At 36.6% G+C, this 16506-nt stretch overlaps 2 protein-coding genes across 2 annotated transcripts in view; one reads left to right on the top strand and one right to left on the bottom strand.

Moving 5' to 3' along the window:
• col9a1a (collagen, type IX, alpha 1a) overlaps positions 1-8204 on the bottom strand; it is a 24853-nt gene extending 16649 nt beyond the window's left edge. The window contains exons 1-9 of the mRNA XM_059334249.1: positions 8192-8204; positions 6422-6606; positions 5500-5574; positions 4390-4428; positions 4222-4284; positions 1357-1410; positions 1153-1188; positions 991-1014; positions 120-173 (exon numbers count right to left, since the gene is read on the bottom strand). Of these exons, the coding sequence (XP_059190232.1) occupies positions 120-173; positions 991-1014; positions 1153-1188; positions 1357-1410; positions 4222-4284; positions 4390-4428; positions 5500-5574; positions 6422-6606; positions 8192-8204 (543 nt within the window). The remainder of the gene's footprint in view (positions 1-119; positions 174-990; positions 1015-1152; positions 1189-1356; positions 1411-4221; positions 4285-4389; positions 4429-5499; positions 5575-6421; positions 6607-8191) is intronic.
• hyls1 (HYLS1 centriolar and ciliogenesis associated) overlaps positions 7553-16506 on the top strand; it is a 9633-nt gene continuing 679 nt past the window's right edge. The window contains exons 1-11 of the mRNA XM_059334791.1: positions 7553-7706; positions 9139-9276; positions 9399-9512; positions 9636-9709; positions 10560-10783; positions 11438-11493; positions 15312-15478; positions 15573-15618; positions 15708-15762; positions 15930-16011; positions 16445-16471. Coding sequence (XP_059190774.1) covers positions 9177-9276; positions 9399-9512; positions 9636-9709; positions 10560-10783; positions 11438-11493; positions 15312-15478; positions 15573-15618; positions 15708-15762; positions 15930-16011; positions 16445-16471 — 945 coding nt within the window. The 5' untranslated portion in view covers positions 7553-7706; positions 9139-9176. The remainder of the gene's footprint in view (positions 7707-9138; positions 9277-9398; positions 9513-9635; positions 9710-10559; positions 10784-11437; positions 11494-15311; positions 15479-15572; positions 15619-15707; positions 15763-15929; positions 16012-16444; positions 16472-16506) is intronic.

Below are 16506 nucleotides of genomic sequence, written 5' to 3'. Positions count from 1 at the left end.
ATTTTATTTTTATCTTCTGTTCTTTTGATTAATCCTTTAGGACGTTTATAAATAGATTGATTGGTAAAGTGAATGTAAACATGACAAACTTAAATAATTAAAATAATAATTTTACTCACAGGTGCTCCAACTTTGCCCAGTTCACCTGGGAGCCCGTCTGTACCTGGAATACCCTGAAAACAGCAAAACATCCAAAGCGTTAAGGTAAAAGCAATTCCTGGACTCCTAAGTAGTACATTTATTCAGTTACTATACTTAAGTACAATTTTAGAGGCACATATTGTACTTTTTACTCCACTACATTTAGCAGACAGTTATACTTTTCGGGCCGAGTTATAACATGAAATTTTTAAAAATAATAATGCATTTTTATAAATTAAACCACACAACAGTATATTTAGTATTTAAAATGAGCCCTGCCGTGACAACAGTAAAATGCTGCTTAAATAAATGCATCCACTTTTGATACACTAAGTACCTTTTGCATTCAGGACTTGCAGTGTGGTATTAGTACATTTACTTAAGTAAAGGATCTGAATACTTCTTCCACAACTGATGAAGATAGATGAGAACTCCAACTCACTTTCTTTTTAAACAATTAAAACTTCTTTTTTTTTTTTTATCTCAGCAGACTTGTGTTAGACATCAATACAAACTCAAAGTTAAACAGCAAAATACACCTGAACAATATGTCAAATGCATCTTTTTTTTACATACAATATGAAATATACATTTTATTAACTATGTAGTTCTAGTTTATGAGCTGTTGCACATGAAAAGAAGCAATACTACCAGTGTAGAAAATAGAAGCAAAAAACATTCAAACTGACTTAAAGCAGCTGTGTGAAGGATTTACAGGTCATCTTTTTGTTTGTTTGTTTTTTTCTTTTTGATTATACCCTGCTTTACCTGCAATAATCCTGCTGTGGTTATAGTGATAACATCAATTAATTAATATTTATTATTGTTTAATATTGTATATATACTCACATCCAGCCCATCAGGTCCTACACCCTGTCAGAGAGAAAGCAATAAATGTTGAAACACAGTTTCACAAAGTTAAAAGCACAGATGAAAGTGATCATTTGTGCAGAATCTGTACAAAAGTATAAATGTAAATGTGGTGTAATTCAGGTTAATATTTGTACTCACTGGTTCTCCAGAAGGCCCACGTGGCCCAGTATCTCCCTGAAAACAATCAGAGCAAAAATGTTAAAGCTGACATCAGAAATATCAGAGAAGACAACAAGGAGAGACTGTATATGAACACAGTGTCACAGTGTCAGAATCAGCTCTGACATTTCAGCAGAAAGACTGATAATAAATGTTAATAAAATGTGGTGATTATAAACATACTTTTGGTCCTTTTGGTCCCACTGCACCTGGATCTCCAGGAGGTCCGACAGGTCCCTGCAAAGATGACACAAAATCCTTTAAAAAACTTTTTTTTAAAAACACACATTTTAACATCACATCACGAAGCATTATTTCCTGCCACTCCTGACTCTTTATCTCTACATAAAACTGATAAAATAAGTTAAAATTATAGTAGAATTAAGACAGTTCCATGGTAATAATTCTGATTAATTTATTCTATAGACTCCTTAGAGCTGACTTGAAATAATAATGAGATCATTTTGATTGCAGAAACCAATGATTTTCTCTATTTTACATTAACGTATATGTCTTATCACGTCACATATGTTAATGGCTGCTGTATTTAGAGACGATTTAAAACTAAATTTGTCAGATTCCTTCCTGCAGAGGAGCACCTAAGATGAATTAAATTACTTATTCTCCCTTATTGTTATCTGAGACTCTTTATATTTCCCTTGGGATGCATTTAATTTTATGATTTCTTCTCATTCTGCCCGCAAATAGTCATAACCAAACAACCAGACCCCAGGTACAGGGAGGGAATAATGAGGCGATGAATGTTAGTTACTGTTGGTTCTGATTATTTTAGTCAATCTGGCAAGAAAAACAATCAGACAGGCTGTAAACAAGCCAACAGATTATCTAAACCACTTCTTCTTTCCAGCCTAAACCCGACAGATCCAGATTAAGTTTCTGCTTTAAGGTCATGTTCAGGTCAAACTTCAGCCTCTGGTTGTGTTCATATTTGTCTTTATTAATTGTAATTTCATTTTGAAATGTGTTTCTTTCTCTCTCTGACTGACTTTCCTCTGGCTGTTGCAATTACTTCATGCTAAATGGGAAATGCGAATAAAATAGAGAATAAGGAATAGAAAACTACAGATTATTGATGCAATGAAATAAAGCAAATATGTAGCATTTGTTATGGGTTGGCTTTGATGTTTGCAAGACTATTTAGTTTCTTAAAGAACCAAGAACAGATTTGAGTCTTTGTTTTAGACCCATACAGACGTCTCCTGTATTTTCAGGTAAATTCGACAATGAATACGTCTAAATGTTGTTAATAATTCCTGATTATATGCAGGAAAACTGGGTGCATCTGCAAAACTACAGCAAGTACAGCTGAAACCAGTTCAACTTGTAAACTGTGAGTTTCTTTGCAACATGTCGGACCATTCTACTTCTCATTCCCAGATCTCTGCAATTAATTTGGTGAGAAGAAAGTCATAATTATCTCGTGAAATGATGAAAGTTGCCTCAGGAACACTTTCACAAATTTGATCCAAATTTCCATTTACACTCATAGATGAACTGATTAGATTTTGGTGCTCAAAAGTCACTGTTTTCTCCATGAAACTCTTTAATTTGGCACAAATGTCCACTTGGATACCAGGATAAATTAAACAGATTTTTGAGATCACTGTGACCCCACAAATCCCACATTTCTGGCCCTAAATCAAGATTTCATACACTAATTATGACAAAAGTTCACTCAAATGTCTAGCAGGATGAAATTATGAAGTGATGGCATTTTATATATTCAAAAGATCAGTGGTTAATGTTAGTGTGACATCATGGGGCTCTGCAAAAACACAACCCTAATTCAACATTAATCTTAAAACTCTTAAAATCTTGAAGTTCTATGTGAAGCAACCATGTTTTAGAATTACTCATGTTTTTGGAGCAACATCCACATCTCAAGCATTGTTTACTCTCATAGTAACATACAGTACGTGTCCTGACCATTGACTGTGTTTAGAATGACGATGCATCACCAAATCACCAGCTATCATCACAGCCCAATAGAACACAGAACAATAATCAGTGTCATAAGAGCAACCTAAAATAATGGAAACCATCTTTGGGAAACATTTATTTAACCTCCATTTTGAGTTTTAGTTTGCCCCATGTCCCATCCACTAACATGGAGGGGGCGGGGCTTATAACCTATACTGCAACCAGCCACCAGGGGGCGATCCAGATGTTTTGGCTTCACTAATGCAGAGCTGTCATGTCTCGTCCACCTTTAAATACAGCCTGTAATTTTAACATCACCTCTGATGCACCACATAAAAGTCCCACACTCTCGCTTTAAACCAGCACGTTAATGATTGGGATAATGCTTCTATCAAACTGTTTCTAACTGTTTATCTCCTGGAGTCTAGAGAATCAGATTTAGGTCTTCAGGAGGAGACGTGGCTTTCCTTCCATTTGCTGCTCCTCTCACCTGCCTCCTCCATGAATTACCCTCAAAACACTTTCTAACACACCTAATAACTTCAAAAATGTCTCCGTAAATCTTCACTCTGCATTGCATTTTGGTTTATTTTTGTTACTGTGGCTTCAGAAACTCTCCACCTCGTCCCTCAAAGGATGATTGTGCAAACATGGTACAAATTTGGGGGGTTTTATTCTCAGTTTCAGTCCCCGTGAAGCTCTGACTCTGTGGTTGTGTTCTCAGCAGACAGGCGACACACTGAGCTCTTTCTGCAACACCTTTCCCTGCACACGGTTCTCTCCTGTCAGCCCGATCCCCCCTCCTCCTCAAACAAAAAGACCCCTGTTTCTGTCAGGAAACGACCCGAGACTCTCCCCTAAATAGCCAGATTGATTTATTCAAGGATTTTTTTTCTTCACTCAGTGGAAGCCAAGATAAACTGCTCACACAGCAGCAGATCTGAGTTGCTCTGATCTAACAGAGATTCAATATATCCTCTCAATACGTCCAGAGAAATACTCTTACGGATTCAAAATTCAACCGAATCTTTTGTGCAACAGTTTCTTTAAAGCTCTAACAATGTGTCTTGCCCTGCCAGTCTGTGTCTGGCACGTTGTTTCACTCACATCTGCTCCTGGGAGGCCTGCAGCTCCAGCAGCTCCGTCTTTGCCGTTATCCCCGTCAGCACCCTGGAAGCAGAAGTTCACCTCACGTTAATTTGCTGTTGATTTGGGTAAATGTTAGCATCCATGACACATTTCTGTACTTAAAAGGAGAAATTAAAGTCGACTCACTGGTCCGCCGGTCACCGTGGAGTCGTCTCCTCTGTCGCCCTGAAGACACACGGAGAACAAGTTCAGATCAGGACAATAATTCTGGTTAAAGTGACATTTTTCTTCATTCATGAACAGAAAAAATTACTATTTTCATTGGGGACACTGGGGTCAAGTCCATTTGTTTAATTTTCTGGAAATTTGGGGGGTTTTCTAACCTGCTAAAAGTTAAAACTTGTGGATATGTTGTAGCCTGATCCCAGTATTTTTAGATTGTGTAAATGATTCAGGATATTCCCACAAAATGTTGTCTTTGGGGGGATGAGAGGGATTTGAAGTAGCTTTTAGATCTTTGTGTTGAGAAAAATATGCAGAAAATATAGCTAAACAACAACCTTTTTGTTTTTGGTGCATTGGCAGGGAGCTTGAACTCATAAAAACACAATCTGTAGTTATATTATTATATATTCAGGGACTCTTCTGTGTGAGTTTAGGGCTGGGCCATAATTCTTTTTATAGATTTATTTTGTGATGAAATCATATATCGTGATGCACAATTAAACACAAGACATTTAACATAAGAAAAGAAAAACAAAACAATCCTGAAAACCCCAGAACATATCACCACAATTTAAAGAAACTTCATTATAAATCTTATATTTTTATTCCATAATAAAACATCTTAACCTGACTTTTATATGCTCCTATAACTATAATGTGTGATATATATTTTTATTGAGATATAAAATGACTTTTCGTAGATTTTGGCCATATAACTCAGCTATATTTGAGTTTAAAAATGAGGTTTTTGAAAGATTTTTTTCTCCTTTTCAGCCTGAAATGCAACAGTTGATATTTTAATTGATCTAAAACATAAAAGTGACCTTATTGTAGTTAAATTTTACAGCAGCTGCTCAGTTTTAGCAGCTTTTTATGCTCATTCAGTAACAGACCTCACAGTGAAGGTGAACGATGTGAGGCTGAAGTCATGTGAGGATCAGACTTCATTGTTTAAAGTCTTTCTTGTGTACAACAATGAAAATCTGCTGCTCTGTTCTCTGAGCTGATTAACCCAGATGGAGCTGCTACGACCCCGATTTGAAGATCTGAAACCTGCAGACTAGGACTCACATCGATGCCGTCCACTCCGGGGACGCCTGCTGCTCCTGGCGGCCCCTGGGGGCCTCTGGGACCGACCGGGCCCCTCTGCAGAACAAACACACACACACACAAAAAAATATTTTCTTTTTTCTTGCTGAAATTCATCTCTAAATATCATCCAGTGCTGCTGCTGGTGTGAAGGGCAGCTCACACAGAGTCTCATTGTTTGGGTGACGTGAGGGGAAAGGTCGTGAAACTGAACCTGGTTTCCCATTATAGTCCCATTATACCACATAAGTAAGTGCATGTGTTTGGATTACTGCTGCTGTCTGGACCTTATTGGTGCTAGCTGTGCATACTGGAGCTCAGTTTGGATCAGTATTTACATAAACTTCATAAAATAATTAAATCATTTTGTAAATAATGCTGCTTTTCAATGCATATGTTTATTTTTTTGTGCTGAAAAACACCTTCAATTTCAATATTCATGTGTCCCATTCTGATTTTATACAGTGTGTAACAAATAAAAAAATAAAACCATAAAATATACAAAATACCCTCAAGCCCGTAAAAAACGTTACAGGGATGAAAAAGGATTTGATAAAAATGCATTTAAGTCTGAGTTTAAGAAAAAATATATAGCAAAAAATAGAGAAAATAAGTACTAAGTGTATGATTAAGTACAATAAAGTAGACTCATTACTGAGCAACACAAAAAAAGCTTAAAGTGTCAGTCAGAATGCACATTATGATACCATAAAATATTCAGAATAATGTCTCATATAGTCAAGATTACTTACTTTAAAGAGTCGTACACACTTCAGATTCTTACTAATAAATCTCAACAATAAATAATTAAAATAAGCTCTCTATAAATGCCCACAGGACCTTGCATCTTAAGGAATTTTACAGGAATATACAAGTGAAAGAAAGGGCGTCTTTATCTTCTTACCTGAGCCGAGCAAATCAACACGATTTGCAGTAAAATCACCAGCAAAGACTTTCGACATATTCCGGAGAGAGCCATGGTCTTCCCAGGGCCGAGGAAGACGCGAAAAGTCCCTTTTTCCCAGATCAGACGGGGCTCACGGACGGTCCACCTGTCAGTCTCCCCCCTGTCTGAAACCCCACCGCTTGCTGGAAGGGGAGGATGTTAGAAAAAGTCCTGATTATTCATGAGACGCTCAGGCTCTGCAGGAGGAGGAGGAGGAGGAGGAGGAGGAGTGTACATACCTTTACTTTGAAATTATATCAACAGTTCAGTTTTAGTTTTTATATTTTATTTTAACATTATTATTATTATTTATATTGTTCTACTTCTTTCTGTATTCATGTTTTCTCAAGATTTTGTATTTTTAATGAATTTATTGTAACATTTTTATGTGTTTCGTTTTTAATGCCATACTGTGAAGCACTTTTGAGCTGCAATTTATGTATGAAAGTTGCTTTACAAATATAGTAATTATAATAATAATAATAATAATAATAATAATGTTTTTGTTATGTAAAAAAAATTACTATGACAGGAAATTGTTTGATATTGTCCTTTTACCTTTTAAAATCTATATTATTTAAATAGTTCAAAGAGAAAAAGGGAGCTTGGGAGTTTAAATTAAATAGTGCAATTGAGTAATTGTCAAGCATGCAGTTATTTTATTGCCATATAGTAATAATAAGAAAACTTGAGTCATTGATAGTGGTGGAAGAAGTATCTGGATCCTTAAAGTTAAACTGCTACTCTATTATATAATATTTTTTATTTTGAAGATATTTCAAGAAATTATTTAATTAAAATAGAGTATTTTAATACTATAATATTACTAGTACTAATAGTACTTTTACTTAAGTAAATGACTTGAATATTTCATCCTAGTATATATAATATTTTTTATTTTGAAAATATTTTAAGAAATTATTTACTTAAAATAGAGTATTTTAATACTGTAATATTGGTACTTTTACTTAAGTAAATGTCTTGAATATTTCTTCCTCCCCTGCTTGCAGTACCACACTGCTCCTGACCTCCAACCCGGTAAGCGGCGCTATAACACCAGATCGCGAAGCGTTAATAAACACAACAAAGAAGAAAGGGCGTCGTTTTCAAAGCTCGTTAACGGCTGTTGTCTTGGTGCTGAGTTCCTCTACCAGCAAACAGTAAAACACCAGCACGACTCATACACTTTAACGGGAAACTTATCGTTACAAGTGAACTGTAACTGTGAACTCACCCTGTTCAGGTGAGAAACAAACCCGTTAAAAGTATCTTACTAGTTAACATTGATGGTATTTACTGCTGGTTTGTTAGCTACCTGTTAGCCTAGCTTGTTCCGTTCACCTGAGACAGACGGACCGAACACCCTTAAAAATCACTTTAGGTTTTAGCTTGTTTATTAACTGTTAAACTAGAAACATTAAACCAATATTTGTGCTAGATACGATCATAATAGTTTACTGGTAAATTCGGCTTGCACAAAAGCCGTATATATCTCTATTTGGTTTAAATAGCAGCTGATTAAGTGATTAAAAATATGTCACGTTTTGGGTTACTTGTTAACTATTAAACTAGAAAATTAAACCAATACTTGGGCTACATAAGATCCACAGATACCTTTTGTTTGGTTTAAATAGCTCGTTATGTGATAAAAGATCTGTCACTTTAGGTTATGGCGAATCGTCCTTATTTACTATTAAACTAGAAACATTAATCCAATATTTAGGTTACGTATGATCTTCATAGTTAACTGGTGAATTCGGCTTGCACAAAAGCCACAGATAACTTTTTATGTTGTTGAAATAGCAGCTGATTAAGTGTTAACCCGTGTTGGAAGAAGATCTGTTATTTATGGAAAAGTAGTAAAACTGTGTGAAAAATCCTGAATTTAAAGTAAAAGTTCAGGCATAATGATGTAATTAAAGACTCGGATTGGCAAATTTGAATGAATATAGTGATGCATTGATGTATCACTAATATTAAAGCTGGTAATGGTTATATACTGCTGTGAAGCATAACCTGTAATAATAAATCGTGATTTATTCGTTAATTTTATATTTTGTATTGATTATCTGAATCTATTGTTATGATCTGCTGTCATTCTAAAACAGTTATATTGTACGTTTTTATTGGTGTGCTTTTGTCATATTATTTATTGTAAATATTCCTGACTTTTGCAACTTTGCTCTTATTTTTATTTTCTATTAAATGTTTATGGTATGTACCAAATACCAAGGCAAATTCCCTGAAGGTTAAAACCCATTTGGCAATTAACCGATTCTGATTCATCTTTAAGTACATTATGATTTGAATGGAGTTTTACCTTGAAGCAAATAAGTGTTTTGTGATGCTGTTGAGTTGTACTGTGAGAGGTGTTTATATTGTATCAGTTTGGGCAAGTTTTTTTTAATGCAATGGTTTGATTTAATTATGATCTACAAAACATACGATGTCCAAGGCATTACCAGATTACATGATATTACTATTATTTCCAATGTGGTATCAGTATGTTAAAATACATAAGATGTTTCAGAAGATTTTTTTTTTTAAATGCTTAATTACATTTGCAATACATCTGCCCAACCCTAAAAACATTTAAATATGCTCTGCTGTTGTTCTTCATATCTATTTTGCATTATATTGTATTTGTTGAAATAGTTTTTGTTGTTCCCCCTCAGGTTTTATGCTACCTCTTTGACCTGAAACTGAAAATAACATGGATAACCTGGAATTCTCAGAAGAGGAAATTCAAGAGCAGTTGGCGGTGCTGGGCTACAGAAACATACCAAGACATAGGCTGTGTAAATTCAAGCAAGGTTAGATTCTGAAATGTGAATAAAACTAAAAGTTAATGTTGTTCATTGATGACTTTAACATTGTTGAGTTTCATGTTTTGACTCGGTTTGAAGCATTACAATCACTCTTTGTGTAATTTCAGATCTCGATGAACTGGTTCAACGTGGAGAATGGAAAGGCCTGACCTCATCTGCTCAGATAAATACCAAGTCACAGACACATGAGCCGAGTCCTCCTGCCTACACAAAAGAGAAAGGTCAGGGCACTGAAGGATAATAATAATAATATGATATTTACTACATGCCAGCAATCAAGTACGTTTTTTTCATGGAACTTTGTTGTATGTTAACTGGTGAATTATCTGTTTTTTACTTCACAGTTGGTCAGTGCTACTTTGAAAGCTCTGGTGAAGGATTTTTCTTACACGCCGGGAACACAGACCATGACAGACAGGTAAGTGTTAGACACATGTTACTCTTCTTTTTTCATTTAACTGTTGTTTGATAGCTGGGGGAAAATAATCTCAAAGATCGATGATAACACTGTGGTTTTAGTGTCAGGATTTTTTTTTCTTGAGTAACTGCAAAAACATTTCACTTTGTCATTCAGGGACATTTCAATCTGTAGAAAGAGTGTTTATGTTTTTTACAATCTGAAAATGCCAGTTCAATGGTCTCTTAATGAGGTAAAAAGGATTCTTTTGAAATGTAGCATTTCTTTAGAAGTCATTTTAGAGTATTAAATCTGAAACATTTCATTCTCACATTAAAATATTTTTCAGAATACATTTTTGCTCCATTTCCTGGTGAAGAAACTCTTTATAGTGCTTTATTTATTATATTGTTAGGATGCATATGAAATAGATAATATGGGGTTCCTGTATGAAGCTTTAAAAGTCAGTTTATTACTTAACTGTGTGAACATTTTTACAAATTGAGTAAGTAAAGCTACAATTGGTAGCCTTTAAATCGATAAAATAGGAAAATAATACGTTTTGCCATATTTGTTGAAACTGTCAACTTATTCTGACAGTAATACATAAGACAGGAGATTTTTGCCTATTTGCCACCTGTAGCTTTAAACCCACTCTCTCAGTAAAAAATAAACATCACAGTTTGATTTGTATCTCTTGGTATAAAACAAATTTATTCAATAAAGTTTGGTGCTTTGGTGGTTTGTTTTATTGTCAAACAAAGTAAAATAAGGACAAGACTTACGTTAAGATGAAACAAACAGTCCATCTGATACTCTCCACTGTGCCAGGAACATGTGATCGATTCATTCTGTGTATAATTTACTTCAGGTGCTCACCACCTGTCAGAATAGAGACCATGGACGGCAGCAGAGGAGCTGTGACTCGTATGCTCAACACTCGGTGGCTCTGAAGCTCCGGCTGCCTGCAGGTGCTCCTAGCAGCCTGCAGGTGGAGCCAGATCCTGACGACTCCCTCCAACCACCACTCAGTGACAGCTACACATCCACTCCAGAGTCCCACAGGGGACGCTTCATCAAGAGGAAAGTCCTGAGGTAAGTTTAATGAGACTCATGGGTGAGTCTGTGCCTGCACACTCAGCTGTTTCCATTCATTCATAGATTCATTTGTTTGTTTTTTGAAGATTAGATGAGATAAGACTTTATTTATCCCGCAGTGGGGAAATTTAGTCGTTACAGCTGCTCAAGGTATAGACAGAGGTATAAAAACAGAATCAAGAATAAAAAAGACATACACATACATAATATACACACGTTATTATATTCATTGCTATTTGCCATTCATTATTAATATTGCACATAAGGTTTTGTTGTTTTCCCTGAGAGTTTTTTTGTCTGACCAGCAGCCAAAGATATCCAAAGGCATTCAGTTTATAGTCTTCAGTCTTTATTTGATAAATGACATAGCAATTATTAATAAACCCAAGTTATTTCTCATTTTCGGTTGATCTAATAATGGTAAACAGAAGCAGAGAATATAGGACACATTGAATAAAGATATTTAAAGTACATTTGACTGAAAATGTATTTGTTCACTGATTTTAATTAATTATAAACTGTCTGTAAAAAAAACAGGATTTATTTTGTCCTGACTAGAGTTGTATCCACTCAAACTGGACCTCTTTGTTTTGGAAAGACATCATCTTTGCTGGATATGTAACAATTATAATGTATTTTTTCTTCTTACAGGAAACATAAAGGACAGTCACTAGTTTGCGATGAATCAGTCTACAGTGAAGACTCAGGTAATCTACACTGTTTGAAGTGTTTGTTTGTTTAAATAATAATTTAAATATCAATTTCCAAACTCAAGTTACAAAGTGTTTCACACAAAGCAGCTTATTAACACTAACTCAAACTAAATAATCAAAAAGAAAACTGTTAGGTGACAATAGACTGGCGTACAATAATAGGTAAAAACTATTTCAGTCATATATAATGATAGTAATAGAGTCAAATCATGAAAAAATTATAGTAAGGATAAGCTCCCCAATTAAAAAAAAAAAGTGAAGAGATAGAAATATGATGGTGATTCCATGCCTAAAAACAATGTTAAAGACTATTTATCGCTATCTCATTTTGGGGATTTTGCTGGAAATATACAGTACAGGATATATTCATTTTTTAATCACAAAGTTACACATTTTCATGTCAAGAGTTCACTTCAAATCTTTATTGTCCCACATGGGGAAAAACATTTTACAGCAAACAACACAAGAACTAAAAATAAAACAAACACATTGCAAACAAACTGAATACTGAGGTGTCCTCGTGGTGTAACAACTACTACATTCCAGTATCAAGTTCCTGTCACTTTTCTTTAAAATGGATCAAATAATATGGAATCAAATAAAAGGAATAAAACCAAAGAAGCAGAGTTGTAATCCCTTTGGTGACCAGCAGTTGGAGCAGTCTCAGCATTAAGAAGAGGCTCCAGCAGAAGAAGAAGCTCCTGGATATCAGCTTAATCCTCTTAGCTCCTTCGTTAAGCCCTCTGCCTCCACAGATCACTCACCTCAGCAGCAGTGCAAGTCGCCAACATGAACAAAATGTACGGCACTCAGTGGAACGACGAGAGTGACGATGACAAGGATTCTCTCAACTCATCTTTTTGGTCTGATGGAGAGCGACAGGAAGAGGAGGAGGAGGTGAAGACTGGACAAGTGATTGGTGGGAAAGACTCCAAAACTCATTTCAATGCAGAGAAACAAGAGGAGGAGATTAAGCAAGTGAACAGAGAAGATGAATCCAAATCTATTGGCAAACAGGAAACTGCAGAGAAGGAGGTGAAGATCAGTGAGGAAAACTCCAGACCTGTTGGTGATACAGAGGATTCTTACCAGGAGGATTCAGAGGGGGACGAGTCCGAACCTGTGGGAAGTTCAGAAGACTCTTGCCGGGAGGATTCAGAGGAGGATGTTTATAAACCTGTTGGGGAATCAGACAACTTTTACCCAGAGTCTGCAGAAAAAGATGTGGAGATTCGGCAAGTGATTGGAGAGGAGAGGTCCAGATCTGTTCATGATTCTGGGGAGGAAGAGTCTGAATCTGTTGGGGATGCCAAGGACTCTAACCAGGAGGCTTCAGAGGGGGAAGAGTCCAAACCTGTGGGAAGTTCTGAAGACTCTTACCAGGAGGATTCAGAGGGGGAAGAGTCCGAACCTGTGGGAAGTTCTGAAGACTCTTACCAGGAGGATGTTTCTAATCCTGTTGGGGAATCCGAGAACTCTTGTCCAGAGGATTCAGAGGAGGAAGCTGTGGAGATTGGGAAAGTGATTGGAGAGGAAAGGTCCAGACCTGTTCACGATTCAGAGGATTTTTACCAGGATGGTTCTGGGGAGGAAGAGTCTGAATCTGTTGGCGATGCAAAAGACTCTCACCAAGAGGCTACAGAGGGGGAAGAGTCCAAACCTGTTGGGGATGCAAAAGACACTAAACAGGAAGCTTCAGAGGAGGAAGGGTCCAAACCTGTTGGTGTTGCAAAAGACTCCAACCAAGAGGCTTCAGAGGGGGAAGAGTCCGAACCTGCTGGAGGTTCTGAAGACTCTTACCAGGAGGATTCAGAGGAGAAGTCTAGATCCGTTCACAATTCAGAGGATTCCAACCAGGACGATTCTAGGGGGGAAGAGTCTGAATCTGTTGGGGATGCCAAGGACTCTAACCAGGAGGTTTCGGATGAGGAAGAGTCCAAACCTGTTGGGGATGCAAACAACTCTAACCGGGAGACTTCAGAAGAGGCGGAGTCAGAACCTGTTGGAGAGGGAAAGGACTCTAACCAGGAGGCTTTGGAAGAGGAAGAGTCCAAACCAGTTGAGAATACAAAAGACTCAAACCAGGAGGATTCAGAGGGGGAAGAGAATACCATTGAGCGAGAGATGGGCGAAGAAGAGTCCAAACTTGTTGGGAATGTAGAGGATTCTTATCAGAAGACTTCAGAGGATGAAAAGCCTGAATTGAACAAACGAGTCAATATCACCAGGGAGAGTCTGGAAGGTGGATGTAATGATGATGACAATGAAGAAAGCTGCAGCAGTTCCGATAGTCCTGCTCCGAGTCTGATGACCTCTGGCTATGGCACCTACAGACCAGAGGAGCAGGACGGAGGGGATTACAGAGACGACCACACCATAACAGAGTTCGATCAAGACAGTAGAGGAGATCTGTCTGAGATGAGAGACTACGAAGAGGATGATCGTTCGATGTGCAGCTTTGCCATGTTTGACGTCGAACCCACAGAGCCAGACAATATCAAGACTAGTACACTGAGTGTGTTTATGGACGCCAAGGCTGAAGCTGATGTGGCGCATTGTGGAGATGATTTGCAGAAAGAGGTAGATGTCACTGTGACAAATTCAATATCAGAAAAACATGTCGCTGCAGTTGAAGACATATTGGATGGGAATCATTTGGAAGGTGGGAGTGCCGATGAAGGGGGACAGAAATATGTCAGGCTTGAGGAAATGGTGCAGGAGGACAAAGAGGAGTCGGATGAGTCTTCAAGCAACAAGGACATCAAGTTTATTGACTCCAAAGTGGATTTCAGCCAAATGACGTTTGACAAGATGTGTGAGGAGTGGGAAGGAAACCTCAGACACAAGAAGGGTAAATGGTTTCCTTTCTCATTTAAATGCTATCTGTACGTGTTGTTGACTTACTTTGAAAACAGTGTTGATATTGGGTCAATAAAAGACTGAAATTCAAGGGATTACATCATCTTCTTACCCTAAAGCTGCAATGTGCAATGCCTGACCACATGCTCCAAACTAATAGAGGGCAGCATGTTACCACCTCGCACCCAGATAGTAGTTAACCTTGCAATGTCCTCAACAATGTATAGCGACCTTTCCAAACTTACTACAACTACAATATTGTGAACCTATTGACAGTTTTTAGCAAGAGGAGGTCAGGGAGGTTACCACCACAAATCAGAGGACAAAGTTTTGAAAAGTCATCAAAAAAGTTGTAGTATAGTATGTCGTCCAAATTTTGTGAAAAAAGTCAAAATCTCATAAAAAAGTCATAATTTATGTCTATATTTCATAAAGTCATAGTATAGTATGTTGTCAAAAACTGATGAAAAAAGTCATACTATAGTGTCGATTTTTGTCGAAAAAGGTCAAATTTTAAAATGCTTAGAAATTGGTCACATATAGTCTGTTGATACATATTAGAGCATAATACGGCCAGAAATGACAGTAAAACACCATATGAAGGGATGTCAAAAAATGACCAACTCAAAAAAAATTCATACTATAGCATGTCGATATTTGTCAAAGAAGGTCAAATTTTAAAATGCCTAAAAAATCAGAAGACAACGTTTTGAAAAGTGTTCTTCCAAGAACAATAAACTATAGTAAAAACAAAAATTTAGCTAATTTGCAGTCACTTTATTAGAGATGAAAAATGTAACAAGCAGATATCACAAATTCAGTAGCAGACTAAATATTAGAGAAAGTTTGCTGCTCTGAATCCTTCGAAGTGCTTCGAAGTAATTAAGTGAAGCAACAAAGCCAATAAAATGCTGATAATCTCATTGAATGTTCTCCATGTTGTTTCTTTGCAGACGCAGCGAGTTATCTAGAGGAGCGACTGGCAGAACTGAATTTATCCTCGTCGGCTCAGCAGGACTTTGAAACGGAGAATGAAGACGTCACCAGTCAGAGTGAAGACCACAGCTCTGAGACGGACGGCGTCTCTTTGAGCGCCTTTGACTCCTACATGAGAGGCTTGGTGGGTAATGTAGTCCCCCAGAATGTGATGGCAGACAAGTTTCTAGTGTCTGATTATGTATAAAAAGTCTTTATTCTCGTTTCATTTTGGACAGACTCGAACTCAAAGTGACGGTGACCTCAGGCCCAAACCCAAATCCTGTAAGTCAAAGGCAACATAATATACTAATACATGTCATTGTTTTGATGAGAAAATCATCATAATATATCATATATTTTTTATATTTCAGTCATCCGACCAGTAATGAGTCAGCAAACCATAAAGAAGACGGATCCAGTGACCAAGTAAGTTTAAAAATACTGAAAATAATGCAGTTCTACAAAGACTCATACCTGGATAAAATGTAGAGTGAGTTCAGCTCAAATTAACTTGCAACTAAGTAAACACAAAATTATAACACATTTTTATTCCCATTAGATTGTTGATTCATTCAGTTTCCTCATCTGTGCAGATATTTTCAGTATAAGCAACTCTGGGAAATGTTTAAGCTTCCAGGAGAACAGGACAGGAGAGCTCTCCGCCTCGAGATAAAGGTATGAAATCATTTCTTCAATAGAATAAGAAAAACCTATGTAAAGTATACAATTATTTACTTTAAAATTCACTGTGGTTGTGGCCATTTACTCAAGTACTGTTGAGTCTTTCCACATTATGCAATTTTTTTTATTTCTACTCCACTGCATCTCAGAGGTAAATATTGTTCTTTTTATTGCACTACATTTGTCTGACAGCTTTAGTTGCTTTTCAGTTGACAGTTTTTCATCCCGAGAAAATCTTCCTACTTCTTAAGACGAATAAAATCCTTAAAAAGTCATTTTAATACAAAAAAGATCATAAAAATAGTAAAACAGTGATATAACTACTTTTACTTAAGTAAACGGTCTGAATATTTCTCCCACTTAAGAAAAACAATTCCAAGTTTGTATTCAGTTGTTGCTTCACAATGTTTTTCTTTTTTTTTTCCAGGAACGACTTGCATACCAACCTCCACCAGTAAGTATCTTCCTTAGTATTCTTTATAAAGCTGC

This window comes from Centropristis striata, chromosome 1 (assembly GCF_030273125.1).
Source record: "Centropristis striata isolate RG_2023a ecotype Rhode Island chromosome 1, C.striata_1.0, whole genome shotgun sequence".
Classification (NCBI taxonomy): Eukaryota; Metazoa; Chordata; class Actinopteri; order Perciformes; family Serranidae; genus Centropristis; species Centropristis striata.
This window is presented reverse-complemented; position numbering and strand designations above follow the sequence as displayed.